The sequence below is a fragment of the Penicillium verrucosum genome, assembly GCF_028828655.1.
Source record: "Penicillium verrucosum strain IBT 35672 chromosome Unknown utg000001l_segment0_segment0, whole genome shotgun sequence".
Lineage (NCBI taxonomy): Eukaryota > Fungi > Ascomycota > Eurotiomycetes > Eurotiales > Aspergillaceae > Penicillium > Penicillium verrucosum.
The window spans coordinates 6,112,867-6,139,817 of record NW_026643210.1 but is presented as its reverse complement, the minus strand read 5'-3'; the positions used below and the strand labels follow the sequence as shown (position 1 = coordinate 6,139,817).

Here is a 26,951-nt window from a genome sequence, read left to right as displayed (position 1 = left end):
AGCCGAGGCTGAGAGAAATGGTCGACACTGTGTTGTTTGCTATGTACATGGCTTTCGCCGGCCTCTACTCCTCACTTCTCATCCCCCTTCTCACCACCCGCGGCCTCTGCCGCCTCCACGGGGTCCACGTGAGAATCCTCCTCCTCGTTGTGGTCCACCGCCTCGGCCACCGCCTCTTGAAGGAGGAGGACCTCGTGGGAGGGGCGGGTTCGGGGAGCGCGCACGGTTGCTGTTATTGGAGAAAGTTGATCGACCGCGAGAAGGTCCTCTGGATGGTGAATCACCACCACGTTTTCCTCCAACTCCGTTTGCGAACTTAATACTGCCACGAGTATTTCCACGCGGCGCAGGGATGGGGCGGCCTCGGCCTCGGGATACACGGGACATTATGTCATCTTCTTCTGGGGATGGAGGTGGAGACCACCCCCTCTTTCTTCCGCGGGCTGAAGTTCGACTAGGTGGGCGGCTCTCTCGGGGCGGGACGACAGTATTGAGGTTCGTGATCATGTCGGGATCGATGCCCTTCAGGGTAAATGACGATGACTTCAAGGTTTCTGTGTACATGGTAGTAGCTGGGCAGTCTCCCATAAGATGCTTGGCACTGCAGCAATTTGCACAGCAGATTGACACTGTCACTTGGTTGGAGTGAAGATCCCTGATTGGGAACTTCCATAGAGAATCACACTCGGCTTCCAAGTGCTCGTTGCCACAGTAATCACAAGGCACTTCGTATGCGAAACCGCGTAGCTTTGAACTGCATTGCGGCTCGTCGTGGCCACGTTCGCGGCATCTCTGGCATCGTCGCCAGTCGGGACAAATGCTGCTTTGATGCAGATTCCATGCACCACAGTGTTCACACTTTATATTTGAGGTTAGTGAGATGAAAATAAAATAATTGGATGCAAGATAGAACATACCTCTTTTGCTGGGCAGACATCGGCCATATGGCCCTCGCATTGACATTCGATGCAAGAGATAGGAAGTTTGAGATCTAGATCATGGATGTTGCGATCGAAATAGACGTACTTCGCAATGATCTCGAGGTCTGTCTGACTTAGGTCCACTAACGCAATAGGCGCGTTTGGATACTTGAGTGAGAAAAGCCGGAATGCTTCCTCTTTCGATCCAGGTCCGGTTTGTGCAGATGCGCCTTTCAGATTTGAGTTGGAACCATGCTCATGGGCCAGGGTGGCAGGGTCATAGTCATTGGCCATCTTATCCCCTATGTTCAGTAGGATAGAGTCATCGGCTTCAGAACCAAGAGAATCCGAATCATCCGTGTCACTCTTGGAGTCAATCTCTCCATCTTCCAGCTCATCGTCATTTTGAGATTGGTCGTTTGTTGTGCGCTTGTCTTCATCATTGGCCGAGACAGATGCACTGCGACTGCGCCAATATTTGTCATTCACCGCTTCAAATTGAGTAGGCTTGTCGTCTGTTGGCGCCGATCGTTTTCCAAGCGATGTGCGCACTGCAGCCTTCCGACCCTGGTTCCAGCTGATTGCAGGCGCGGTGTTGCCGGCGTGTGGGTTTGCGGCGGTGGTTGGGTCCGCCTCGGAGTCGGAATCTTCACTTGAGGAACTAGAACCAGAGCTAGATGTGCTGTCTGGATCATCCACTGGTAAGGAGGTTGCACTGAATGCAACACCTTTTGGAACAAAATCAGCTAGATCTGAGTCCTTCTTATTTCTGCTGCGGCGTTGTCGTTTGGCTGGGCGGGCGCTGTCGTGCGATGCGGAGCGCGAGGTGGAACGCGGATTCGATCGAGTGCGCGGCGCGCCAACCAGGGCTGTGCGTGAATCAGCTTCTTCGTCTGAAGAGTTTGCCATTATTAAGTTTGGACAAAAGTATTGGAATACAGATCGAGTAAGAGTCTTCAAGGATCAACAGTGGAATTTAGGTCCCCAGAAAACTTCACGGTGGATGATATGGACCACTCGCGCAATTCTAAAATTGGAAGGATACGATAAGAGGCACATGAGGCGATAAGCCATAGAGCCCATGATTCAGGCATGGAGACAAATCCATCGGCTGGTCTTATTTTTTTGATGATACTTGTTGAGCAATGTATGGGTTTAGATTACTACTGAGATTGGGAGAAAGCAGGAGAAGAATTGTTAATTGGTAAAACTAATAATGCAGGGGTTTATAAACCCTGCGAAACCATCTGAACATAGCAAACAAATAGCAAATAGCAAACAAAGGTAAAAGGCTCAGTCTGTAGCAAACAATATGCTTGCAAGCATGGGAGATTGTTCAACAATACTTTATCTAATAAATCATTATAAAGAGTACTATCTGACCTCGTTGAGGTTGTATATAACCGAGACATGCATGCGTAAAAGAATTGAAAATATAACAATGATGTCTCTATGATCAATCCAACAGGTCAGATGGTCAATATCAACATGATCTCGACGTGACCTAGGCAGTGGGCAGACAACCATAACCAGTAAGCTCTTTTGGCCCTGGGCTACACTCAAACATCTTATATAGATTTAGCTGAGTCTTAATGATAGCTTGGGTTATGATCCGAGTCATTCAAATCTCTTCAGACTGGGCGTTGTCTTAGACCTAAGATCTAGTTACGTACCCGTGGAGTATATAACAAATCGAGGCGATCGACGCCAAGAGTGGGGTTTATGCCATCTTTCGTCCCAAGTGCCGAATGTTATTATGGATCTTATAGATCATTAGGCTGAATATTCAAAGTACTGTCAGCTATCTACGAACCAAGACTTGATGAAGGCTTATAGCACGTAGTCGTCCAATGTGTTTTCTGTGATTCATCAAGTTAGGGCACACCCTCATCTCCCATAGTTATCAACCACAAGTCCCTGGTTATACATTGAAAAGCCCCATGTTGTCAAGGACAGAGGCCGCACTAGCGTCTGATTATCATTGCTAATTATAAACTTTTGGTGTCGGATGATGCAAACCTATCCAAAGTTCAACAGCTGGTGGGAAAATGATCACCTGGTGCGGAGTGTACTAGTGTACTAGTTATCAACGATTTCAACCGATTGTTTATTGACACCTAGTAGCATTTTATCCCAGGGCTAGATTAGCACTATCAATACGAAAGAAAATACCTAGTGGTTTAGACTGAAGAAGACCGTGCTCTAGACACAACAGAGTATTGTATATGGAGCCTTGGCATCTATCGCGATGCACTTTTGGCTAGTTATAATGAGGTTGGAAACTTCTTACTTCTTACTATACAGACACATACGGCCCTGAGGGTTGAAGAGATAGTTGCACTAAGATAGTCAGCCGCTTATTCGGCCTCTGTCCTTAACGACATAAGACTTTAGTGGTGATCTATTTAGCCCAAGGTGATACTAGGGGCATCGTATGTAGGAGCACTCTGTGCTTTGGGGTGTTCCTTTTAGAGCTTGTGTTCAAACGTACTTTCCATATGGTCTTTCTAGATGATCTTCTTAGATATTTCTTAAGATATTCCTTTTAAATGTGTGTAAAGGTGATAACGAGCATAATAATTTTGGACTCTAGCCTGTGGATGTCTCGGACATAGTATTTGCCCCATAAAAGGATATGTCAACGATAAGTAATATTTCATAGAAATCCTCAAACCAGACAAAAAAAAGAATCTTCCCCTTTACTGAATCCTTAATATAAAGTATATCTTTATTTAGTTCTAGTCCTTTCGGGCTAGATTCCGCACATGCATACGTTCGACATCGATGTACGGCCCATTATGCATTTACCTTCTTCTAGGCTAATCTAAAAGGTAGGAGATAGATTAGGGAGGTAAAGGAAAAAACACAATATAATCTAATTATAGACCTATAATGGAAAGAAAAAGAGATAGTCTTATGCTAAAAGAAAATAAAGGAAGATGTGCCCAGGTGAATCAGAGAGAGAGCTCTTCCGCACCCCGTGACCGCAAGCCGATCCGACCGGCAAACTCCAGTCTGGGCCGTGCCACCTCATCCCCACGCTCCTTTTCATTCTTCTTTCCTTCTCTTCCAACCTATTCTTTTCTTTTGGATCCAACCGTCAAGCTGGCGTCCGACAATTCAAAAGTGTCTTCTCTGTTGACCCCCCGTGGGATCTCCTTCCCTCCGGATGTTGACACAGGGCCGCATCGGCTATCTCCAAGCATGACCTCAAAACAAGGCCGCCGGAGGCGGTCCAGCAGTCTTATCTACCAGGAACCAGCTGAGTCTATCGAGCATACCAGTGATCAGGCCGCATTGCCAAATCTGAATGCAAACTGGGTGAATGCCAAGGGTGAGTGAGAGAAGATCCCTGGAGACCACATATCTACCCAGAGAAACCAAAGGACTAACATGGGATTTCGTGCTGTTTGTAGGTGCCTGGACCATTCATTTCGTGTGCATCGCCGCTCTCAAGATTTTCTACGACATCATCCCGGGCGTCTCGCAGGAAACCTCGTGGACCCTTACCAATATCAGCTACATGTTCGGATCTTTCCTCATGTTCCACTGGGTGCGGGGCATTCCATTCGAATTTAATGCCGGTGCCTATGACAATCTCAATATGTGGGAGCAGATCGACAATGGCGATCAGTATACACCCGCCAAGAAGTTCTTGCTCTGCGTGCCTATTGTGCTCTTCCTCCTCAGCACTCACTACACCCACTTCGATTTGACCCACTTCACTATCAACTTCCTGGCCACATTGGGTGTGGTCATTCCCAAGCTGCCTTTTGTACGTTATATCTCCTTGGAACTAGACTGGCGAAACTCGTTTGCTAACTTTTTCTTTCTAACCAGTCGCATCGGTTGCGAATAGGTCTCTTCTCCGATATACCCGAGGAGTCATAGTGACTCCCATTTAATCTTTCCTTTTTTTTTCCCCCTCTCTGCTATCCATGTTGGCGTATCCACGGCCTCCTTGATTTCCCGAGCTTTCTCGCCTCTCCTTTTCTCTATAAAAGGCCTTTGCATTGCGAACTGATTGACGGGGGTTTTAAACCGTTCTTGGCCACTGCGCATCCTATTTCTCTTTTTTTTTTTTTTTTTCGTCAGCAAATATGAAGACGCAGAAGTCACTGCCAACCAGTCCAAATTCCCCTCCTTTTTGCCCCAGGCGGCTTATCCTTGTCTAGATTCCCAAGTATTCAAACCCTGCATTTTTTTACCTCGCAAACTTCATATTTTTCAGGTCCCTCCCTTTGAAATCTCGGGCTGTGTAATGTAAGGGATTAACGCCTTTGCAATCTATGCACATGGAAGTAAGAATCTTGTCCCTATGTATGTAGAGCTCTGATAATGCAGGTCAATCTCTTGGCTAGGGCCCATGCGGGGGCCCATTGCATCATAGATTTAGGATTAAGTATCTGTCACTTCTTACCTACATACATACATACATACATGTATGTATGTATATAGAGAAATGCAAGGTAAACAGACCATGTAGACAGTACTTGGAATACAGATTATGTATACTACTATGTGTGCATAACAACTGTAAAACAAGAACATACAAACTATCTTCCACATCTGTGCTCTCTTAGTCTAATCATAATCTGCTTATAGATATCCCCTTGCTTCTTTCCGTGCTATTGAGATAGACTGATATCTCTAGCACTATGTACCTACTACCCTGGGGCTTTGAGATTTCAGCAAAACAAACACCTTATTACTTTGCCTAACACGACCATGGGACTTGTCATACAGTAGCCTTCCTGATATATCGCCGATTACTTGTCAATATGTGCCCCAGTCCTTAGAGGAAGAAATGCCAAGTTCATTGTTTAGTTTCCACCGCCTTTGTTTCCGCCATCGAAACAAAGAAGTTCAATCTTTTTATAGAAGTAGTTATCAAAGCATCTCTTAGTTTGTTGACTACAGTAATGATATCCTACCCTATTTCTAGGAATTACTCTGGATGCCTTTCTTATGCTCTTGAATAATGTCACATATATCAGCATTCAAGTGCCTACTGTTCTGCCGGACATAGTATACCTTTAGAACTCTCTCGACGCGCCACACGCCCTACCGCGACTCCTTATCGATAAGCGCGTTACTGCCCGCTCAAAATGCATCTTTTCAGCTGGCTTTTCAAAGCCCCCCTCTGCCCATGGCAACCATGGACGAGGTACCATACCGGTCACCCGTACCCCTTCAATGGGAGCTGGCTCGACAGACAGAAATTTTCCTCGAAGATAGCCTATGTATGTTCCCTATCCCCGTGCTTTGACGCGTGCGGGCAAACCTCAAAAAGAGCCGCTGCTAATAATATTCCGTTTTCTCAACTAGGGCCTCAAGCATATAGCCTTCTCTACAATGTCCTTGCATCGGGCACTATCGCATCAACAAAAGCAGTGGTTCCACTGCCGCAGCACCTGGCCGTCGCAGCTACCATGCTCGTGCACCCGAAAACAACAACGCGCGCCGAGTCCGAGTACGAAAAGGAAGCACCCAATGCAGCTTTGCGATTTCTTCGATTGACGAATTCCCTTGTTGGTTCCATGGATGCAAAGTTTAATATTGCTTTCGGCTTCACCCACTTTGAATCTTCGCGACAGGGTAGGCGACGTGGGGAAAGCCCTATGGTCGTTGAGAATGACAATCCTGATACCAGGCCTCTGAACACAAAATTCAACCAAGCTTCTTCGGTGTGGAGTAGCGCAGAGGACTTCTGGCACGCCGTAGGCTGGGCATTTAATTGTTCAGTGCTTCACCCGGCACGCTGGGAGCGCTGGCAGATATGGCTCCAGTTTATGTGCAACGTACTTGAAGACGATTGGAAAGAGCGTGAAAAAAGGTACCAAGAGGCAAAACAAAACCAAAGACTTACCTCGGTTTTGTCGGAGAGATCTGAGTGCTCGGGAAGATCGGAGAGGGAGGGCTCGCAGGACGCTGACCCGGCCGAGAAAGAAACCCGCAGAGGCAGAAGACGGAAGGCGAAGGTAGTGGAGGTGCATGATGACCTTGGAATCTTTCGAGAAAGCCTTATCTTCCGCTACATCGCATCGAACACCACAGCTGGACGGGACCGCAGAATTATGCGGGCAATCTTCGCTAATGGCAAATCAAATCTCGGCGAGTTCAAAGAGGTATTCACCGATGAGCTGAAAATCCCTGTTCCCGAACAAGACCCGCAGAATTCCAAGAAGAGAGCAGGTGGCATCGACATCGACAAGGATGACTATGGAGATTACCTGAACAATTCAGGCGAGGATTTCGAACCTGACCAAAGCTCAACCTCGACATCACCTCCAAGCAGGGGATCAAATGGTGGCAATCCCCGACGCAACAAGCGCACCCGACGAGGAACGCGAAACGCAATGGACAAAGCCACAGACCCCATCAAGATGTCCAAAGCAAGCCAAACACCCTCCCACGAAAGCAATCTATCCCCGCTAGGCGGCTACATCTCCCTCGCCCTCCGCCAACAACTCCTCAGCATCCTCTCCAACGTCTCAGAGAAACTACCGCGGCATTTCATGCCCCTAGACCACCTCTACGACCTGTTCGTGGAGAACATCCGCGACCTCTCCCTCCCGATCTTCCAACACTTCATCAGCCCCTCCAACCTCCCGCATCTCCTACCCGAAGCAGACTCCACACTCTGCGAACTCCTCCTGTTCGTCCTCCGCGAGAGCTCCGCCCCCAGCTCCGATGATAACTACCTCACCCAAGCGAAGCTGGAGAAATGCTTCCTCCCCTACGCGGCGGCTACCCCGACCATCGAGAACAACGCCAAGGTCTCCCTTCTGCTCGAGGCGTTGATGGTACTCCTGCATAAGAGCAAGATGCTCTCTGTGACCCCGTCGCTGGCGGAAGCTGTCCGGTCCGGGATTGCGCGTCGTGAGAAGGCTAGTCGTGACCAGGACTCGGTTGAATGGGCCTACTTGCGGGAAAGTGGGTTTAGGATGAAGTTTATGGTCGAGCATATCTTGCCGTGAAGCCTTTTTGTGGGATCGGGAAAGACTGCTGTTGTGGTAATGACGTTCATGATGAAAATGAGACTTGATGATTGGGTTCTGAGGCGTCTATGGGTGTTTATGGGGCATTTGTATGGAGCGTTTAAATGACCCTTTGTCTTTCTTCGGTTCGAATATACTGGTTGTGATACATATTCAGAGACTATGGAGTACCTGTGCTATTTATTAATGCCAATTCTTTTCACTTATTGTGAAAGGACTATGCCACGGAGGCGTTTTGCAATATATTTTCTGGATGTCTTTGTTGACGCCTTCTCGTATACGAAGGCAGTAAAAAGCTTCAACTGTGCAGAGGAGTTTTCTATGTATAACCTTTGACTCGGTGTTTTCTAGAATGTGTTTAATGTTTTTATTATAAGATCTTGAGTATAAATGCTATCTACAACCACATGGCGTCGAAAACAAAACAAGCAACGGTCTGGAGCGGGAATCATAGCACGCGAATAACAAAATAATCCACCAACGCAGAAATATGTCTATGATGATATCCGCCCACATAAACAAGGGAAAATAGAGACTTAAGAGAAATAGAAATGACGATAAGAAAATAGAAGGGGGTAAGTCAATAGTTTACCGGGGCGGCCGGGGCCCAATAATCTGGCGCCTAGCACCGCCGACACCAAGGCCAACACCGCCACGGTTCTGATTGTCACCACCCATATAGCCATACTGATGGACATCCCAAGACTGGCCTGGACCTGAGCCCTGAGAGCCGTCTTGGTTGCCACGTTCGGCCGCAGCTGCCGTTTTCTTCTGGTTCTCCGCCCACTCCTCCTGGCGCGCGCGTTCACGCTCCATCTCTCGTTCCAAGAGAGACTTGGATGCCCAGCCGCCGGCTTTGGTCTTCTGCTGTGAAGCTGCGCGGCGGCTGTTCTCGGCGTCGACTTCGGAGGTCGACGTGTAGTCTTGGAATCGGTGGGCGGCTGGGGCTGGAGATGCGGGGGCTGGGTTCGAAGAAAGGAAACTATCCACGCGGCTTTCGTGGCCCCGGTTGGCGTTGTAGGCCACTGGGTCTGGAAGGGGCCGGGGCGAGGCAGGTAGATCCCTAGGAGGGAGTGCCGGCGAGGCTGAGAAAGATGATGGCTTTGGCACTGGGAGCGGACGAGGGGGTTGGGGTGGTGCCCGCTCTTCAACGGGTTCGGGTTCCTCTGCCTCGGAAGTGGCGGGCATATCCTGCGTATTCTGCCACTCCGTACGGAGGAGTCGCCGTTCTTGTTCGAGAGAAGAAAGATCATAGCTAGGTTTGGGGGCACGGGACGAGGGCGACTTTGACTGCGAGGCTGAGGCTTATCGCCGGTCTTTCCAGGCTGGACTTGGCGTTCGGTCTCGTACTGACGCTCCCGGTCCTTTGCTAGCTGTAGCTCGCGCTCAAGCTCTTTGATGCGGCGGCTTTGCGCTGTTTCCTCGACCGCGCCGGCGACATCACTAGCCTGGGAGTTGGATGCCTGGTACTGACTCAGGAACTGACCATTGAGACGATTATCATTCAAGGTTCGTCTCTGTTGTCGCTCCTGCTCAAATCGCTCCTCGGCTTCCTTTTCTTCCGCTATACGTCGCTGCTCTTCCGCTTCCCATTGGCGCTTTTCATCGTCCCAACGCTTCTTTTCTGCTTCTACCTTAAGACGTTCTTGTTCTCTTGCACGAGCAGTCACTTCTTCCCATCGGCGCTCCTCTTCTGCCTTCGCATGAGCCTCCTCTTCTGCAACCTGCCGTTGGTACGCTCGCTCTGCCTCTTCCCTCTCTGCGTTCTGCTGGCGAATCCGTTCATCCTCTTCACGCCTGCGCTTTTCTTTCTCTGCAAGGCTTGGTACAGCGGGCCCGGGAGTGGTGATCTGTCGGCGAGCACCAAATGCAACCCCTTGATTCCCTTGGCTAGCTCCCCCCAATGTAGCCATATTGGTGAATGTTCCACGCCGGCGTGGTATCCTGCTCATCTCCCTTCTTGGCCCAGGTACTGTATGACCCAGAAGGCTTCGCATCCCCGACGTTGCTGGAGGAGCGGGCTGACCGTGGTGTATATGCTCCGGTGCTCGAGGAACCCGTCGCGTTCGGGCTAAGCACACCGCGCTTACTCTGTGGGCCGACGGTTCGGGGGAACTTGTTAGGCGCAAGGGCATTGGCCCGCCGACTGAACGCTGCCAAACACTGGAGAACCTGCGCCGGATCCTTTGCTTCGTAGAGATCAACTGTCAGGAAGACATCGTGCGGGGGAAGGTTGAGCGGTGGTAATTGGCATGCGCGTAAGAAATGTGAAATATTCTCCATCTGTACGAATGGCGCGGACAACTGCTTAAATTTCACGCCCGGTGATACAACGAGGTTTACTAGCCTTGTAATTCGAGGAGTTAGCCAGTGATCCATAGATATATACTCATTAATGGTACTTTAGCAAAACAATACTCATATGCACTTACTTGCAAAGAGCAACACCATCCTTCAGGCCTTCGAGCAAGTCTGACGTTGCCAGTTTCTCATGTAGCACTTCCTCAATCCAGTCGCGCACCTCCACGGCTGCCTGCGGGGTATAGCGGGATAGGCGCATATTGCGCAAATCCTTGTCCAACGAAGTCACTGAAGCCATGATGTGTGGAATGATCGATGATCAAGAGTCAAGTGTGTTGAAGTGTAGTTGGACTGTTGTTGCCACCTGGGTGGTATGTATCCCTTTGCGGGTGCCTGACCGGCCTTAAAGGTGGCGGGGATTGGGTAGCAGAAAGAGGGCGTTTCGTTATACAATTAGAAATGACGGGATGAAGAAAATGATTTGATTACTAGAAGTGCAGAGGTTCTCTAGTAAAGTCGTGGACGTTCTTCCGTTCTTTTGAATGAAAGGGAGAAAAAAGGTTAACTAGGAGATGGAGAAGAAGGGGAGTGGAATGTCCGGGCTGTGTTTATCCCCGATGACGTTCCTGATGGGTTCTATCGCATCGAATAGCCACCACCGGGGACTTTGTAGTAGGAAATGTTATTATAGGAGTTGATTTTTACTATCCTACAAAGAAATATTATAGGAAAAAAGGCCATATAAAAGAGATTTAAGTAAGTATTCTAAGGTATATTAAAAGGGGAAAAGGATATCTCAAAAGACATGTAAATAAAAGATATTAAGAAGACGTCGTCGAATGGTGATTATAGCATTAATGATATACTTATAAAACAATTCTATAACGTACTCTATAACATACTCTATAACTAGTTACTTGACTATCAATAACAACGTAACTATACATCTACTCCGAAGGAACAGAAGCGGTGAATCCCCATTCTATGCATTGCGATAATGGTCCCGTCTCGATCTTCTTTTTTTGCCACTCTTGCGACTCTTCCTATTCTACACACAAAACAATGGTTAACAGCTTATGGTTCAAATGGAAGAAGCTTCGCCTGCCCTGGCGCAAGTCCTTCTTGGTCGGTTAGTATCCGCTTGCTTGTTTGTTGTGTGGTGTCTCAGTACCGCTAACCGTGTCTTAGGTGAGGATCTCGCCGGCAATACCTTCTGGGAGTTCAAAGATGTGTTGAACGCAGCTCGCTTCCGACGCATTGTTCGATTTGATCCCAAAACACATCTCAGTGATGTTCAGGTAACACGTGAGTTCCGTTGCAGGTCGCAAGGAATATGCTGGCTCGGGCTTGGACCATATTCCGGGACAACCGTTGAATTAGAACTAACATATTATTTCAACACAGCGCAATGGCACCAATGGCTGCGACATGTCCGGGAACACCCCCGAGCATTCAGGAGCAGCAGCAGGATCTTGTCCGCCAGGCGCAAATCAAACAACTCGCTCGACTCGCCGATGAACGCTGGGCCAGCAAGGCCTCCTTCCTCGATAAGCCCAAGACTCAACAATCACCACCAACGACCCAAATAAATGAGGCGACTTTAAATACCCCTGCAAACGCTGCTCCCACACAACAAACACCGGTTTCAACTACATCCCCCGAAACAGCCCCCGCAGCACCGAAGACACAAAAGGTGGAGAACCCATGGACCAAGGCGAAAAAGGCCAATCCAGGCGAGGAGTGGCAACCTGAGGCGTGGTCTCCTAGTTCCAAGCGATGAAAGATGATATCGGGTTATCTTGGTCATTTCTTCGCTATGCCATACAAACTCGACTTTCAGAGATACGTGCTGGAAGGTAGAGAAGGCTGTCGCCCTACACCATTGGGGAATTCATCAGCAGAAATCTTGTAATGAACCCGGGTCATAGATGGCATCGAGGCTATGTCATGCCAAAGAGTCTCTGCTCTGAACTCCACCCGCGCTCCTTGTTCTAGGAGATAAGGTTATTGTGCACTGTGTTCAACCTGATAGATAGGTCATAGCAGTGACCAAGATGTCCTGAGGTTTCGAAATAATCAGAGCCATATAGATTGGCAATTAGCACTTGTATACTATGTTTCTTCGGCATCTAGCGATTTTCACTCAATTTTACCATTCATCAATATCTTCTATAGTATACTACGCTCTCTACTATGCCAACTATCTAAAATGTTGACTGATGGATACATTCAGCCTGCAGAGCTTTCTTTATACTTCAAAATAACGCCTCACAAAGGACATACTCAGCAATTGTTTCATTCCGATAGATGCTTTAGATAAAATCACTATTAAGAACTTGCGGGGGTAGAGGCTGTTATAATTAAAATTTGCATGCGTTAAGTGTTACTATGTTTCTTCGAGAGCGGACCATCTTGAGATTGATATAGATGTGTAACAGCGAGGTTTCTGAAGAGACCGACCTACTCTTGATAGATATATATCGAAATCGTCTACTTCCCACTAGAGCAGAGGAATAAGTTGGCCATGAATAGCTGGGTTGTAGAGTTCACAGCGATCTTCGGTTATCAAAATCAATCATCGCCGGAGAGCTCTAAGATTTGAAAAGCAGCATGGTTTTTTTTTCGCTTTTCGATATTTCTCCTGTCCCAACCACGTCGTTAGGAATACGAATAGTGTTTCGACATGAAACTCCTCAATAAAGTGATAATCGCGACTGTGAGATATGAAAGAGTTGTGGTAAACATAGTGGCTACGATGATCCGAACGTCGAAGTGAAATGGACTGTCGATTCAAGGCCGTAACAGGTTAAGTGCTCCTCCAACAAGATGTAAGCTCCCGGTAACAAGAGCTTGCATGCCACCTTGTTGCGAACTTATCCGTTCCGCAAGCCTTATGGCACCCTGGATAGTCGGCTCGGTTGAGACTGCGGTAGAGGGATGAATTTCTGTCCAAAGAGAAGAATATATTGCGCAAAGATCTGGGAAAGGCGTCTCTGGCACCTTCAATGTTTTGTCTGATTATAGGTTAGTGTCTACTCACTGCAGCTGTTTTGTATTGCTCACCTATTCTTGTTGCACCATCCTCTCTCTCATCGTATGTAGTGAAGATGACATGATCGGGTTTTGCATTGTGCTCAGAGAGCGCATGCGCTAGACATTCCAATAGAGTGACACCGTCACGCTCTTCAGAAAAATGGCTAAAGATAAGAACACGATGTCTAGATCGCACGTTAATAAGGAATTAGATTGGACATGACACGTAATACTTACTTTGGTGCATCTGTAACATTAACATTCTTTGAGAACCATTCCGCCGCTTGCTCTAGGCTCAGCGTGTTATGTGCACCGTCCAAGAACCATTGTGAGCAATCTTTGTTTATTATCTCAAACCTCCCCATCCAGGAGAAGTTGTTGACACCATTAGAGATGTCATCGGCGTCCAGCGTATGCTCGGAATCCTTAAGCCGTAGAAACGTTTCAGTCAACTGCAGAGCCAAAGAGCAATTCAGCCGTTGCACCGGAGCACTCAAGACCCTTCTATTATCAGGAAGGGTGGCAGAGGGCGAGACAAATGTCAAGTCGGTGTTTCTTTCAGTCGCACGTTTCCGTAGAACTGCATCGGGACCAGACTCCTGAACAGCAGAGAATGCAGGCGCCCCGGGTTTGAATATACCTGCTTTATGCCAGGCAACATCCTCGACCGTAGGTCCCAGCTGTGCAACATGGTCCATCCCCAGAGACGTGATCCCAGTCACAATAGGCTTCCGAATCACGTTGGTGGCGTCATATTCTCCACCATGGTGTGTCTCGAATATTGCCGCGTCAACGTTTTCTCTGATGAAGGTGTGAAACGCTAGTAAAGCCAGTAACTGTAGATAACGAGGTTGTTTTGGGATTGCTGTAGTTGTTCCTGTGTCCGGGGACGTAAGAGTCTCCCACACTTCAAAGAAATACTGCGTGAAAAGATTTTCCGGGATTGGCTGATCATCAATCTGGATTCTTTCTCGGATGCATTGTAAATCAGGCGAGGTGTACATTCCAACCCGCTTCGGGAATCCTGTCCTCAATCCATGCGTACGAAGAAAGGACCTAGTAAAAGCGCAAGTACTGCCCTTTCCTTTTGTGCCAGCGACATGGATTATATTCAGATTGTCGACGTCATTTTCCTAAACCTGGTAAGAACCAGCGCAGTGCTGTAAGGCAGACGGAATATTGAGTATGCGTACGGAGTGTCCTAAAGCCTGCAACCAATCCTTCATTCCGACCAAGCTAGGTACGCCATTCACAGTTGGGGTACCGCTAGGAGTTGCGGAATTTTGGGCTGTGGCGGGCGCCGCTGGGGTCTTGGGTCGGGCCTTCCGCCTGCGTGTTTCGAGGAGCCTTAAGGCGTTCTGTACCTTAGGTTAGAATGAATGTGTGAGCTATTAGTGTCATACGTCATACCTCATAGCTACGCCTCATTTTTTGGTGTGAAGTAAGGCGTCACTTGACAACTGGAGCCCTGGAGGGGTCCATTGCTGACCTCGGGACCTCGGGATCTAATCGATGACTAATGATCTAGCTATTAGCGGGACCCAATGAGATTGGTATCATCTACTAAACTACTGACAGCCACTTACCACAAGGCACTCATCTAAGAATAACTGATAACGTATACCCCAGAAAAAAAAACACATCCTTGCACAGGAATGATTGACATTTTTGCAGTATTATGCAAGAACAAATAATCATTTCGACTTATCTTTCTGTCCTAAAATAGTAAGAAGCTTGCCTTGCAGTTCCTTCTGTTCCACCTCTCGCTTCTCTTCACGTAGCTTTTGCTGTTCTAGTTGAGCGAGAAGTTTCTCTTCTCTTTCCTTCTGTTCCGCCTCTCGCTTCTCTTCTCGTTCCTTCTGTTCTGTCAATTGTTGTTGTAATGTTTGTATCATCATACGTAGCTCTGGTTGAAGGCCTCGACTCTGCGACGATGCTGCTCTGCGATACCCCGGGCGTTCCTGCGATCCGACCATGGACACCAGAGAGTCAGGTTCGTCGACGTCGACACCGAAACCATCTTCGTCTGGGTCCGGGACTTCTTCCAGTATCCGCATCAATCGGTGGGTATGAATAGGCAGAAATTCACGGTCCAAATTCTCCACAAATTGATAACATGTCCACCGAGTCTCTTTGGCCCAGATGTTGGGTTGCGCAACAGGCCAGCGGTAGAATGACACCTTGCCATCGTCAATCTCGGGATAGTAGCCATATATTCGAAGGCCTCCGAGGTCATGCGATATCGAAAAGCCCAAAATCCGCCGGTGCACCTCTTCTGTGCAGCCTACCGCTTGACATAGAGAAACCACAGCCCGCAGAGCAATGCACATGCTATGCATGTTCTGCCGGTCGGCAAAATCCAGCGCCTGGTTCCCACATTTGATTTCTGCGGTCAAGTATGGAAAGTACATGTCCTCTCGTACCGTGTAGGGTGATTTCTCGTCAGGCTTGATCCCGAGTTTGCGCCGCTGACTCTCGGAAAAGGTTGACCATTTCAAGCCTCGCGCGTGATCAGGCTGCGGTTTTGGACCATAGATCGGCTCGGTCTTTAGCCAAGGGTCATTGTACCCATCAATCACATCCTTCAAAGATTGGTTCCCCTGAATGTATTGATTCTCTGCGGAGGGCATAATGAGAGGATGTAGATCCACCAAGAGACGCGCTTCGGATCGATTCTGCAACGCATCATGAAAACCTGTGACATACTCGTCTTCAAGCAGTGTGCCGTTAGGAGGTTGGATTGGCTGACTGAGAAGACGCTCGCAGAGCGCAATATCCTCGGGCATCGGGCCGGCAGAGGACTGTCGCATGAAGCATCCTTTGGTCTCCAGAATGGTGACATAATTCACGGCCCGGTATGCATATGACTTGGTGTCCCGAGCCGAGCTGCTCTCGCTATTGTCCGACGAGACCGACAGAGTACGCCCCCGATCCGTTGAGATCGAACGCGATCGGGATCGTTTCGACGCGGGTTGGCTCATCACCTCAAACGCGTCAATCTCCGATGGTGCAGGGATCCACTGGTATATACCGTCCGTACGCTCGCCGGTTGCATTTGTGACGGACGTTAGAGTGGTTGTTCGGTGTTCGAGGGGATCAGGATGCTAGGCAGTGAGTGAGATGGCTATCGCAAGACGGGGATCGCAGCTTACCTTGATATCACAGTCAGGCGAAAATGGAGAGATCGGTTGCTGTGCGTTGGTGTGATCGTGATGGTGATCGCGATCTCTCTTTAAGAGCTCTAGTTTTGAGCTCAGGCTTTCTCGCCGAGGCGCTTTTGCTGGTCGCTCATCACCATCACTGCAGCCACGTAAATCAGACAGTGCTTCGCGTTTCATGATGTCGACGTGGCCAATCGAAGAAAATCATTGTCGCTGGCAGAAATCACACATGACCACCTGGGCACGTTTCATGAACCAGAAGGAGTCAGGCATCGAGTGGTGATGGATGATTGAATTAGCGCGGCCTGGTCTCTTGGCATGGGCCTGTGCGGAGAATACCCAATCGGCTTTCCCTTCATTCCGGACCCGTGGACCCTTTCGTGCCATTCCAGCCATCGGGTCCACAGAATGTGGACCCCCGTCACATCGCCCCACCGCTACAGGCGTCCTTGGCATCAAAGTCCACCAGATTGACAACTTTGCCCTCGCGCCGCTTTACATGTTCCTGTGATCGCCTCCGACGAATCCCGTAAATGAACTATAAATATAAAAAGAGATACTTAACTATCTACTTATTAAATACTTTCTTATTATTAATTATGATAAAGAGAATAATAAGAGCTATCTACTTACTATAGTATTTAATTTTAGTACGATATAGCTCGATACTATAAAGTATTTGGTAGCGTCAATTTGACAGTTTGGGTCAAAGGTCTCGACCCAGCTTCGACCCAGCTTTATCTATAAATAAGCATAGACAGGACTAACTAGGACATATCTAGGTACCTAGGTACCCTTTATAGCCCGAAACAAAAGCCAGGAAAATATCCCGGAGCTTACTGTAAGCTATTGTGGCTTGCCCTGCGCAGTATCACTGTGCAAGGTCAAAGTTATCCGCAAAATCACCATTTAGATCTGTCGTGCCCTGCTGCTTCTTTTTCTTCTTCCCTAGCTGTAGTGTTTTTAGCCAACCGGACCTTAAATTTATGCTTTTTCCTTTTTAAGATGAATGCGATCTGACAAGGCTATATTACTATAATAAGGGCAGTAAAATAAAAGGCGTTCTCATTGGAGCAAACAAGAAAATAGTACACTATGCCCAAAGACGAAGGTCCAGCTTCACGAAAGCTCATCACCGTCATGTGTCGCATTGCTTCATCGATTAACACACACTTTCAACGCGAAGGTGTCGTGACATCCTCGTCTTCGAGGATAGGCACGATGACTATCTTGCCGCTATCAAGGGCTTCTTCGACCTTGAAGTGAAGTAACAGGGCTGGATAGCAGGTTAGTGCTAGAAGTATTATCGTGGGAGGCACAAACTCACCATTCCTCGGATCAGAAGATACCATGGCCCCCACCCCAAATAGGTGAGCAATCTCATCTCCTTGAAGGCTCTTTGGCACAAGGTGGGCTGCTTTGATGTCCTTGGCCCCAGAGGGTCTAGTCAGGTGGCAGTGTCCCTCAAATTCATCCTTAGGGACGTCATAATATGAACAAACGTCTCTTTTGAAGTTAGAGGCATTGAAGCTACTTCGGTAGATGTTCTACTCTGCTGGTTCTTACGGTTGGCAATCTCTATCTTATACAAGTGGATCTTTCCTCCGGCGTGTAGCTTATCAGATTATCCTAGTATACTAGAATCAAGTATTTAAAGTAAATTAAATCTGAAGTGAATCTGAAGTGAATGTGCAGTGAATGTGCAGTGAATCTGAACTGAATCTGAACTGAATCTGAACTGAATTATATTGTAGAGGACTGTTGTATACAAATTAAAATTAGCGTATATGATGAAAAGGCGTTGAGGTAATAGCCAATGACAGAGTTATGTGCCGGCGGCATACTCAGTCGACCGTACACGAGGCAGATTCTGTGGTGCTGGACCTTTTCCGGGGAGAAAGCGATTTGCGGACTCGGCGACCAACCGACCTCAACCATTCACGCCCTTTACGTTGGACCTCTGGGCTAGCAAAAACGCGCTGCCTGTGGAAGGCCTGGGCATTTTGCATAAACTCTTAGATTGCATTGATGATACTATTGGTCTCATGCTCGGGCTAATTAGCCTCTAGCAACGCTGCTACCAAATACGTAAAAGGGCGCATGAAGCGCGGGCCCTGATCAGGTAGGCGGGAGAAATCGAAACAGTTGAATGGCAAGGCTACTGCCATCCATCGTTGGTTGAACTCGGACTTTGACATCGAGGTCTTCACCCGGAATTCAACATCCCAGGACTGCCAATCCCACATGATGCATATCTCGTTTCTGGGCATCGGAAGCTCATACATCGCAACAAGAAAATCGGCGAGGAGTGCCGCCTCCCACCTGAAACGAATCGTGGAGTAGATCATGGCCTCAGACTCGGGGAATATGCCCAACTGGTAGAATCCGTAAAGAGTACCTCTCCAAGCCACCTCTCGGCCTCGAGTCCAATCCCCTGGACAAGTGGCATGGAACATCCTCGCCATATCCTTGATTCTGTACTGCGCAATGAGAGCGGTCATGTTCTCGATAAACTCGCCGTCCCTAGTCATGCGGACTCCACCGACTTTGTTTGGGTCGCTGACCGTGTATGTGGCATTTCTAGGATCTTGATTTCGAAGTGCGCGTATACCTTCCGGCCCAGTATACGGATAGGGCTTCATTTGTTTCCACCGACGCTCAAAGTAGGCCAGCGGAATGCCGGTTTGGCCCGTCCATGAGTAGTCCCATGCATCATTCTGGGCACTGAATGTGAAACACTGCCTGTCGCCCAGCCGTGTCACGCTGTTTTGGCATGTATCCAGGACAGATTGGCAGAATGCGTTATAGCTTAGGGTTTGCTGATCATTCGGCTCCTCTGGTTGCAAACTCGGCTGGTCACTCGCATTGCTAGATTCTCGAGCATCCAAAAGAGGACTCGTAGCACTCGAAAGGGTCTGGAACAGGGTGCTCGCAAAAACTGACCCACAAGTCCGACCGATACTCAGTGAAGCATCCCACGCATTAGGAAGTCCTTCGCGAAGTTCTTTGTCGGAATTGGTATGGAGCCCACCAGCTGCTGTCATGCTAGTAGTGTTCAATTCCGGAGTCGTAGCCCATCCTCCCGAGTAACAAGCGGTGGTAACCAGGGTAATGTGGGCACCGGGTTCAAGGACGGCTTTCAGTGCTAGAATACTCAGTCCCTTTGAGTGATTGCCATCGTCCAAACAGAGGTGGTAATTGGAGAGTCCGTGACAGAACACAAGGAGGAGGAGTGGGGCCTCGGTTCGTTTAGCCAACTCGGAGGCTAGCTTTGCCTCTTGAAGGAAACGGTCAATCATTTCATTCGACCGAACGACAGTCACAGGGGTCAGTTGATCTTGATCCAGCATGTCACGATCAAGGCAAGTTTTGCGCTCCTCGTAAGGATTGCCATGTAGATATGGCCCATATTTCTGGACAAGCTTCTCTGGGTCAGCGGCTGTCAGCCACGTCTGCTTCTGGCCTTGACCTTTGAGGAGATAGTTGAAGGCGTAGAGGTTGGAGATAAACCACCCGTCTAGTTCATTACCGCCTTCTTCAAGCATTTACTAGTTTTAGCTTCACTTTTATTTCTATACTATACACCTTATAGATTCAGTTCAGATTTAGTTCAGATTCAGTTCAGATTCACTTCAGATTCACTTCATATTCACTTCAGATTCACTTCAGATTCACTTCAGATTCAATTCAGAAATGAAAGATTGATACTTCGTTCCTTATAATCTGGATCTGTGAAGAGTACCTGCCTCATATGTATCCCAGCACCTGCCTTGTTTACATCCTTCCTATTTATTTCCTTCCCACCCTCTTTTCTTCTTCCTTTCTCCATCTCTCTTCCACCCTCACATCTCATCAGATCTGTTCCTCTCCGAGTTTCAGCTTGCTGTGTTTTTTTGCCCTCCTATCGGATCTGTTCCTCTCTGAGGTTCAGTTTTCCCTTTTTTTTCGCCCTCCTGTTAGATCCGTTCCTCCTTGAGGTTCGATCTTTTCTCTTCGTTCCCTTTGAACGTTCCTCTTTGAGGTTCGGTTTATTTGGTACAGTTGTCCGAAGTCTGGTCTCGTGGGCTTGGATTACTGACAAATGATTTAGAAATGGCCTCCCGCGCCCACATCCCAGATTTGTTCCGCCACCCATTTGGGGGAGACTGGCCGAAGGCCCTGCATGATCAATTGAAAAGACCACGACAATGCAGTATCAGTGTTGGAAACGGCCATGATTACATCACTGCGAGGCTGAGAATCCGTCCGGATTCACAGTCTCCATGGCTCGACGTCCAAATTGGCCCCATGCACATCGCCATCCCTGCCACGCGGGCAGACATGAGATTGGTTCTGAAGGGCGCCTCGACTCAGCAGGATACCTTCATCGAAGAACACGAGAAGTCCCTACCCACAAGACGGCACAGTTATCAAACCTGCTTCTTTGAGGTGGACCCATCAATTGGCCCTGTGTTCGCTGGTCCGTCTTGGCTGCTGGACGACAACCAACTCGCCATACTTCGCAAAGTCCAGGCGATTGATTGGTCTCACGCGAGTGTCAAAGTCTGGATTGAGTTCCCAAATGACTACGTTGGGTTATTCCGACAAATCCAGCGCCACGTGAATGAGTTGGTGAAGCTTGTTCGACAAGCACTTCCCGCCGAGGGAGAAACGCCTTGGACTTGGTATTCCCAGCGCAATCCTTTGCCAGATGCAGAACAGGCACCACGGCGCCCGAAGATGCCATGGCTTTTCGATCAAGAGGAAAACCCGGAATACCATATCTGGGAGACAGCGGTGGACTTCTTTTTGGACGATATGGATCGCCGTTCGCGACTGCTGGAGGCCGCATTTGTGGAGAAGCACTTCATATGGTCCACCTACAATCACGTCTTTTGCAAGGGCAAGAAGCACGAGGTTATCTTCGAGCAGTCTGGGCCGAACGAGGCGTATTGGAAACTCCATATCTGGATGAACGCTGAACCCAAGCCAGCGCCCCCTGACGGCACTCGCGCGAGTTATGAAGTCGATTTGGCAGATCTGGGTAATCCCAAATACCCGGGGGTATACAAGGGTGATGGAATCTGCATCCACTCAACCCATGCAGATTTTGCCATCCTCACTCGTGCGCCCTTCGAAGCCGAGTTGGACGGGCAGACTCGAAAGCTGATGGCCACCCTGAAGCTCAACCTGAAGTCGACCCAACTGCAGATCGACGCCCTCGACATGGCCTCAAGGGTGGTAGCCTTCGGTGACGATCCTAAGCACCAGGACGAAAAGGGCTACTCACTCCGACGGACCATTTTAGCACACGGAACCGAGTTGGCCCCAGACAGCCCTTTGGCCTTCTGGTTAAATGCCCAGAAGATTTCGACCGTGCCTGATGAGGAGAAACAAAGGCGGGTCGACTATATTTGGCACAAGTTCCCATTGGATGAGTCGCAAACCACGGCCGTGCAGAGGTCGGTGTTCGATGTCTTCGCTGGGATTCACTTGGTCAAAAGCCCACCTGGCAACGGCAAGACCCGAACCACCGTGGTCATCCTCTTGATGCTGGCCAGCCTCAACCTTCCGGTCCTTATCTGTGCGGGCTCAAATCAAGCCGTCGACACCCTGTTAATCGCCTACCAAGGCACCCTTCACAGAGATGAAAGGCTTCGGAAATGGTGTGGGGGGTACTGCCGGTTCCGGACCCCGTACTATCAGATGGCATCTCTGCGCCGGGCAAGCCAGGGCCGACCAACCGAGGCGAGAACTATTCAGCCGTCCTCGTCTGAAAAGGCTCTCGAACCTTGCCAGATCGAATCTTTGGTAGTCCAGGAAGCCAAAGATCACCGCGAACAGCATCGGCAAGCCCAAGAATTTCTGGATGCTTTGGACAAGGATCGAGCGCAAGGATTGACCAAACAGGAGGCCCTCCATCTTCAGCGCAACTACGAGCATGTGCTCTGCAGGGTTCTGAAAAGGATCAAGGTTGTCGCCGTCACGCTAAACGCGTCGGGGGACCTTCATCTGCAAGGCGTTTTCCACCCATACGCCATGCTGTGTGACGAGGCCGGTCAATCTTTAGAGAGCGATACCATGATCGCGTTGACAGGCTATCTCTCCTTACGGTCGATCACCTTAATCGGTGATCCTGATCAGCTCCCCCGACGGTGGTCTCATCGGATGAGAACGAGGGCGGCAAATTTTACGCCCGATCTCTGATGTCTAGATTGGTGAGCTGCTACCCCCTCACGTTGCTAAACATCAACTACCGATGCCACCCTGATATTCTCGATTGGCCCGCGAAGGCGATCTACAAGAGCTCGATCACTGCTAGTGGTGAGAACGCCAAGGCCGAACGTGTGGGGAATGTATGGGAAGCATTCACCCGTTCCCTCCACCATTTCCAGGTCAGGGGGCTTGTTGGGAAGCGGCGTCTTTTCATTGATGCCGAAGGGGTGGCGGAACATCCAGAAGGATCCATGTCGTGGCGCAACGATGCCCATATCAATGTCGTGATGACATTTCTCAAGGCATTGTATGCGAAGACATGCCCGGCCGGCCGCATCACTCCCGCCGACGTGATGTTGATCTGCCCCTACAAGGAGCAGGTGAAACGAGTCGTTGAGCGCTTCGCCAACGAGGGGGTGGAATACGGCCGTTGTGTGACGGTGGACGGCTCTCAAGGCCAAGAGTCGAATGTGGTGATTTTCATGTTCACCAAACCGCGCACCGCGGAGCTCACTGGACTGGGCTTCTTGTCCAGTTACCAGCGGTTGAACGTGGCCATGACGCGCGCCAAGAAGCTGATGATCGTGGTCGTCAACATGCGCATCTGGAACGAGAGGTTTGTCGCGATTGCAAAGTCGCGCAACACCAGATTCTTGGCCGGCCTTCTCCAGCATGCGGTCGACAAGCGCGACGTTCTGAGGTGGGAAGGCCCGTCAACCCTCAACAGGCCCTTCGAATCTGCCGGCCCCCCTCAACCCAGCGCCGCGACCCGCCCAGCCCGCCTCCAGGCAGCCTCCGCGCCCGGCTCAAGCTGCCCCCCGCCCCCCGCACAGCCCCCACGGCCCCCTCAATCTGGTCCTGCCTCCAGACAGCCTCCACAGCGCCCACAAAGTGGCCCTGCTTCCCGGCCCCCCACAGCCGCCCCCCGCCCATCTTCATCCCCCCAGCAGAAAGCCCCGGTAGCGCGCGAAACGCCCTCCCCGCGCAAGAACGTGAGGCCAACTGCCGATGACGACCTAACCAAGGTCACTCCAAAGCTTCAGGACGTATCTCTGTCCGATGCTGACAAGCAGGCCAGAAAGAGGGATCGGGATCGACGGCGCGCGGAGGCCCAAGCGGTTTTGGCAGCGATCGCGGCAGAGGAGGAGGAAGAGGAGTAGAATGGGGAGAGAGATGGTGGCCCCAATAGGGCTTTCTAGGCTTCAACGTGAATGGAAGTATTGGGAGTCAATTTTTTCTTCACTTCTCCACTTTTCTTAGGCATAGGTGATTCCTCACTTTATGGGGTGGTTTACATTGCTCCATTATACAATGTAAACCACCCCATAAAGTGAGGATACATGATTTTGTATGGCATGAAAAGCTTCGGTATCAGGAATAGTACTTAATCCGTGCCGGCATCATTTACAGTACACTGTATAGAGCGGTGTCAAGAGCGGTATGACTTTGTTGAGGCTCCTTACGACCAGGATGAATTGGCAAAGGCGGTGATCAGGGTATGTCGACCAGTCCCCCAGTCCTGAATACATGCTAATAGACCCTAGAACTTTGAGAACCAACTATTTTCGAGAATTCTGATGGATAATAAGAGCATCCCTAAGGCTAAAACCAGAAATTCAGGCATCAATGACGTCATGCGACCCGTGAGCGCCATGCCTCTTCGTATATAAATGTCTAAGGCAGATATTCAGGCACCCGCCGCGGGAAGCTGTAATTGTAATTCAGGTATCTTGATTTTTCTGCCATACCAAATTAAGGCATTAAGGCATCACAGTATGCATTAAATCTGAAAGTAACCCTGGCCACTATGCCCCTGGGTAATTATATTGTGGCTTCATTCGGGTGATTGGCGCTGTATTTATTAATAGAGAATTCATTTTTTTTTTTTTTTAAAAAAAAAAAAAACCAAATTTCAGATATGAACATTCTTCTAATCTATTTCACCATTGGCCTCGTGCAATCTCACCATCAACCCATCTGCTGGATGAGTGACTAAAGCCACCCGGTGACGGGTCTCCGAGGACATCTGTACATCTTCGATGCGATCAAACCGCTGAAGTAGCCGCACCAGTACATAGGAGGCCACTGTCAGGGCTCGCTGCTGCCCTAAGCAGCTTCTGGGCCCGCCGTTGAACGGGAGGTAACCCCACCCAGGCCTGATATCCAACCATCGATCCGGATCGAACCGTGCAGCATCATCCCCCCAGATATTCGGGCAACGATGCAGCACATGAGGGTGATACATCACAGACTGCCCTTTCTGCACAAATACCGGAGACTCACCGTCGCTACCCCCACCTTTAGGAAGAACGGTGTCCCGAATGGCAGTGCGGTGGTCCAATGGAATGGGCGGATAAAGTCTGAGGACTTCTTTGAGACACCACTGCAGATATTGGCAGTCCTTAAGGGACGCGAATGTGATGTTTTGCGGGTTATTGTAGTGGCCAAACCTGGCAAGAATTGCTTGACGCAGCTTTTGGAGAACAACTGGATGCCGCGCCAGCTGGAGCATCGTCCAACTCAGCAAGGTTGCTGTTGTGTCTCGCCCGGCGAAAAGGAGATTGAGAAGCTGGAATCGAATATCTGTCAGGCTCTGTGTCGTGCCTGCTAACGCATGGAGGATTGTGGTGGGGAATGTCGACGAGTTCAGTCCCTGGCTGCTCTGCTTCATCCGGGTCTGCATCACCGGTTCAACAAACTGGTCAATGAAGGCATGAACATGATGACAGCTGTGCTTAAATTCTTGTCCATCCAAGAGCCAGTACAGCTTCCCGAGGGCGGTTCGCCCTACGCAGTACCGCTGTGCAAGGTCGAAGTTATCCGCAAAATCACCATTTAGATCTGTCGTCCCCTGGCTGCTATTTATGTTCTCTCCGAAAAGGAATTCGGCTGTGGAGTTCAAGGTTAGGTCAAAAAGATAGACTGGAGGTCCACAACGGCAGTCCAGCGATCTTGGACTATGGAAAGGCCTAGCATTGCTTTCTGTACATGACGCTCCTCACGATCAAGGTGGCTGATGTGTTCCGGCTCGAAGTGGGGTCGCAAGAGCCTCCTCGCATAGGTCCAGCCCGCGTGGGCGGAAACGAGCTGTGTTTTCTTTCAGTCTCCTTTTGTGATTCTCGGTTGAGGAAAAGACTCACAATGCCGTTCCCTAGGAGGGGGCGAATCCCCTTAATTTTCGCTCCTCCGAGATCAAAATCCTTGAACTTGGTTGCTAAGACTGTTTTTATATTGATGGGGTCGCAGGTGAACAGATTCTTCTCGCCAATCTGGCGAATGGAGAAGGTCGAGACTCTGCGACCCTCCTGGGCAGAGGTCCTCTCTACTCGCTGATATATGGCCCCGAGGACACACCCCTTGCGGTCCGCCTGCCAGATCTCAAGTAGGTCCGATATTCCCCATGGATCCGTGCTGGGATGCATAGGGGCGGGTTTGCATCCGAGTCTCAGGGCATATCGTGCGGTCTTCCAGGCGGATAAAGCCAGCCACAGGGCGTATATAGTGAGAGATACTACTCCCGCTAAGACCAGAAATGTGCACATCATATTACCCGAAGAAACGTTTGATGTATGGTGAGAATGAAATCGTCGCTCAAAAGCTTTTGAGAAAAGTACTATAATGTTGCTGAGTACCGAATATGTGCACCGAGAAGGGTATAGGGTAGGTTGAAATAAAATTGTACTATACTTCAGGTCTTTTAACCCTACCATAAACCGTCTCTTGTCCTTGCAAAAATGTGTTGTGTTACACGACGTACCAACACGAGTTACACGACGTCTATTGTCCCCGATCTACGGGATCCGTGCTCTCCCAACGATGTAGTGTGTTGTGTGTTGGAATATACCATATTCGCAATTATATGTGCCACGTCTTAGACCCACGAGGCGGAACAATCAGTGTTAACACTCCGGGGGCGCGCAATTTCACTCACATCGAGATTGTTCATCCGAGATAGTATCTCCTCAATTTGTGTTACACGGCGTCTATTATCCCCGATCTACTGCCTAGACTAAGGGATCTATACTCTCCTAATGATATATAACATAGTATATATTAGTATATAGTTACTATATTCGCAACTCTATCTCCTCAATTTGTGTTACGCGACGTCTATTATCCCCGATCTACGGCCTAGATTACGGGATCCGTGCTCTCCTAATGATATATAATATAGTTAGTATATATTAGAACATACTTAGGTAGTTACTATATTCGCAACTCTATCTCTTAAATTTGTGTTACACAGCGTCTATTATCCCCGATCTACGGGATCCGTGCTCTCCTATTGATGTATAACATAGTATAGCCGTGCCAAGCGCCCAACAACCGTTCCGGTTGCC

At 49.2% G+C, this 26,951-nt stretch overlaps 12 protein-coding genes across 12 annotated transcripts; 4 read left to right on the top strand and 8 right to left on the bottom strand.

Moving 5' to 3' along the window:
• Positions 1 to 71: 71 nt before the first annotated feature.
• On the bottom strand, positions 72 to 1,829 carry N7516_002278 (zinc knuckle domain protein; the record flags this gene model as incomplete). Its single annotated transcript, XM_057214998.1, has 3 exons — positions 72 to 229; positions 285 to 858; positions 918 to 1,829. The coding sequence occupies 3 exons, from the start codon at positions 1,827 to 1,829 to the stop codon at positions 72 to 74; spliced, it is 1,644 nt and encodes a 547-aa protein (XP_057076881.1).
• Positions 1,830 to 3,812: 1,983 nt separating this feature from the next.
• On the top strand, positions 3,813 to 4,853 carry N7516_002277 (ORMDL family protein; the record flags this gene model as incomplete). Its single annotated transcript, XM_057214997.1, has 3 exons — positions 3,813 to 4,254; positions 4,337 to 4,695; positions 4,761 to 4,853. 3 exons carry the CDS (start codon positions 3,813 to 3,815, stop codon positions 4,809 to 4,811), a joined length of 852 nt encoding a protein of 283 aa, XP_057076880.1. The 3' UTR covers positions 4,812 to 4,853.
• Positions 4,854 to 6,066: 1,213 nt separating this feature from the next.
• N7516_002276 (uncharacterized protein) lies at positions 6,067 to 7,900 on the top strand (the record flags this gene model as incomplete). The annotated part of the gene is made up of 2 exons (XM_057214996.1): positions 6,067 to 6,163; positions 6,249 to 7,900. Exons 1-2 carry the CDS (start codon positions 6,070 to 6,072, stop codon positions 7,898 to 7,900), a joined length of 1,746 nt encoding a protein of 581 aa, XP_057076879.1. The 5' UTR covers positions 6,067 to 6,069.
• Positions 7,901 to 8,509: 609 nt separating this feature from the next.
• N7516_002275 (calponin homology domain protein) lies at positions 8,510 to 10,520 on the bottom strand (the record flags this gene model as incomplete). The annotated part of the gene is made up of 4 exons (XM_057214995.1): positions 8,510 to 9,219; positions 9,276 to 9,811; positions 9,852 to 10,268; positions 10,354 to 10,520. The coding sequence occupies 4 exons, from the start codon at positions 10,518 to 10,520 to the stop codon at positions 8,510 to 8,512; spliced, it is 1,830 nt and encodes a 609-aa protein (XP_057076878.1).
• Positions 10,521 to 11,284: 764 nt separating this feature from the next.
• On the top strand, positions 11,285 to 12,002 carry N7516_002274 (uncharacterized protein; the record flags this gene model as incomplete). Its single annotated transcript, XM_057214994.1, has 3 exons — positions 11,285 to 11,351; positions 11,411 to 11,543; positions 11,627 to 12,002. 3 exons carry the CDS (start codon positions 11,285 to 11,287, stop codon positions 12,000 to 12,002), a joined length of 576 nt encoding a protein of 191 aa, XP_057076877.1.
• Positions 12,003 to 13,012: 1,010 nt separating this feature from the next.
• Positions 13,013 to 14,683, bottom strand: N7516_002273 (uncharacterized protein; the record flags this gene model as incomplete). Its single annotated transcript, XM_057214993.1, has 5 exons — positions 13,013 to 13,236; positions 13,286 to 13,440; positions 13,493 to 14,388; positions 14,449 to 14,613; positions 14,666 to 14,683. The coding sequence occupies 5 exons, from the start codon at positions 14,681 to 14,683 to the stop codon at positions 13,013 to 13,015; spliced, it is 1,458 nt and encodes a 485-aa protein (XP_057076876.1).
• Positions 14,684 to 14,949: 266 nt separating this feature from the next.
• Positions 14,950 to 16,593, bottom strand: N7516_002272 (uncharacterized protein; the record flags this gene model as incomplete). The annotated part of the gene is made up of 2 exons (XM_057214992.1): positions 14,950 to 16,359; positions 16,408 to 16,593. 2 exons carry the CDS (start codon positions 16,591 to 16,593, stop codon positions 14,950 to 14,952), a joined length of 1,596 nt encoding a protein of 531 aa, XP_057076875.1.
• A 27-nt stretch (positions 16,594 to 16,620) lies between these two features.
• N7516_002271 (uncharacterized protein) lies at positions 16,621 to 16,812 on the bottom strand (the record flags this gene model as incomplete). The annotated part of the gene is made up of 1 exon (XM_057214991.1): positions 16,621 to 16,812. One exon carries the CDS (start codon positions 16,810 to 16,812, stop codon positions 16,621 to 16,623), a length of 192 nt encoding a protein of 63 aa, XP_057076874.1.
• A 779-nt stretch (positions 16,813 to 17,591) lies between these two features.
• N7516_002270 (uncharacterized protein) lies at positions 17,592 to 17,941 on the bottom strand (the record flags this gene model as incomplete). The annotated part of the gene is made up of 3 exons (XM_057214990.1): positions 17,592 to 17,692; positions 17,744 to 17,859; positions 17,919 to 17,941. The coding sequence occupies 3 exons, from the start codon at positions 17,939 to 17,941 to the stop codon at positions 17,592 to 17,594; spliced, it is 240 nt and encodes a 79-aa protein (XP_057076873.1).
• Positions 17,942 to 18,470: 529 nt separating this feature from the next.
• N7516_002269 (uncharacterized protein) lies at positions 18,471 to 19,961 on the bottom strand (the record flags this gene model as incomplete). The annotated part of the gene is made up of 1 exon (XM_057214989.1): positions 18,471 to 19,961. One exon carries the CDS (start codon positions 19,959 to 19,961, stop codon positions 18,471 to 18,473), a length of 1,491 nt encoding a protein of 496 aa, XP_057076872.1.
• A 547-nt stretch (positions 19,962 to 20,508) lies between these two features.
• N7516_002268 (uncharacterized protein) lies at positions 20,509 to 23,771 on the top strand (the record flags this gene model as incomplete). The annotated part of the gene is made up of 2 exons (XM_057214988.1): positions 20,509 to 22,550; positions 22,610 to 23,771. The coding sequence occupies 2 exons, from the start codon at positions 20,509 to 20,511 to the stop codon at positions 23,769 to 23,771; spliced, it is 3,204 nt and encodes a 1,067-aa protein (XP_057076871.1).
• A 770-nt stretch (positions 23,772 to 24,541) lies between these two features.
• Positions 24,542 to 26,156, bottom strand: N7516_002267 (cytochrome P450; the record flags this gene model as incomplete). Its single annotated transcript, XM_057214987.1, has 3 exons — positions 24,542 to 25,469; positions 25,535 to 25,698; positions 25,752 to 26,156. The coding sequence occupies 3 exons, from the start codon at positions 26,154 to 26,156 to the stop codon at positions 24,542 to 24,544; spliced, it is 1,497 nt and encodes a 498-aa protein (XP_057076870.1).
• Between the last annotated feature and the right edge of the window lie 795 nt (positions 26,157 to 26,951).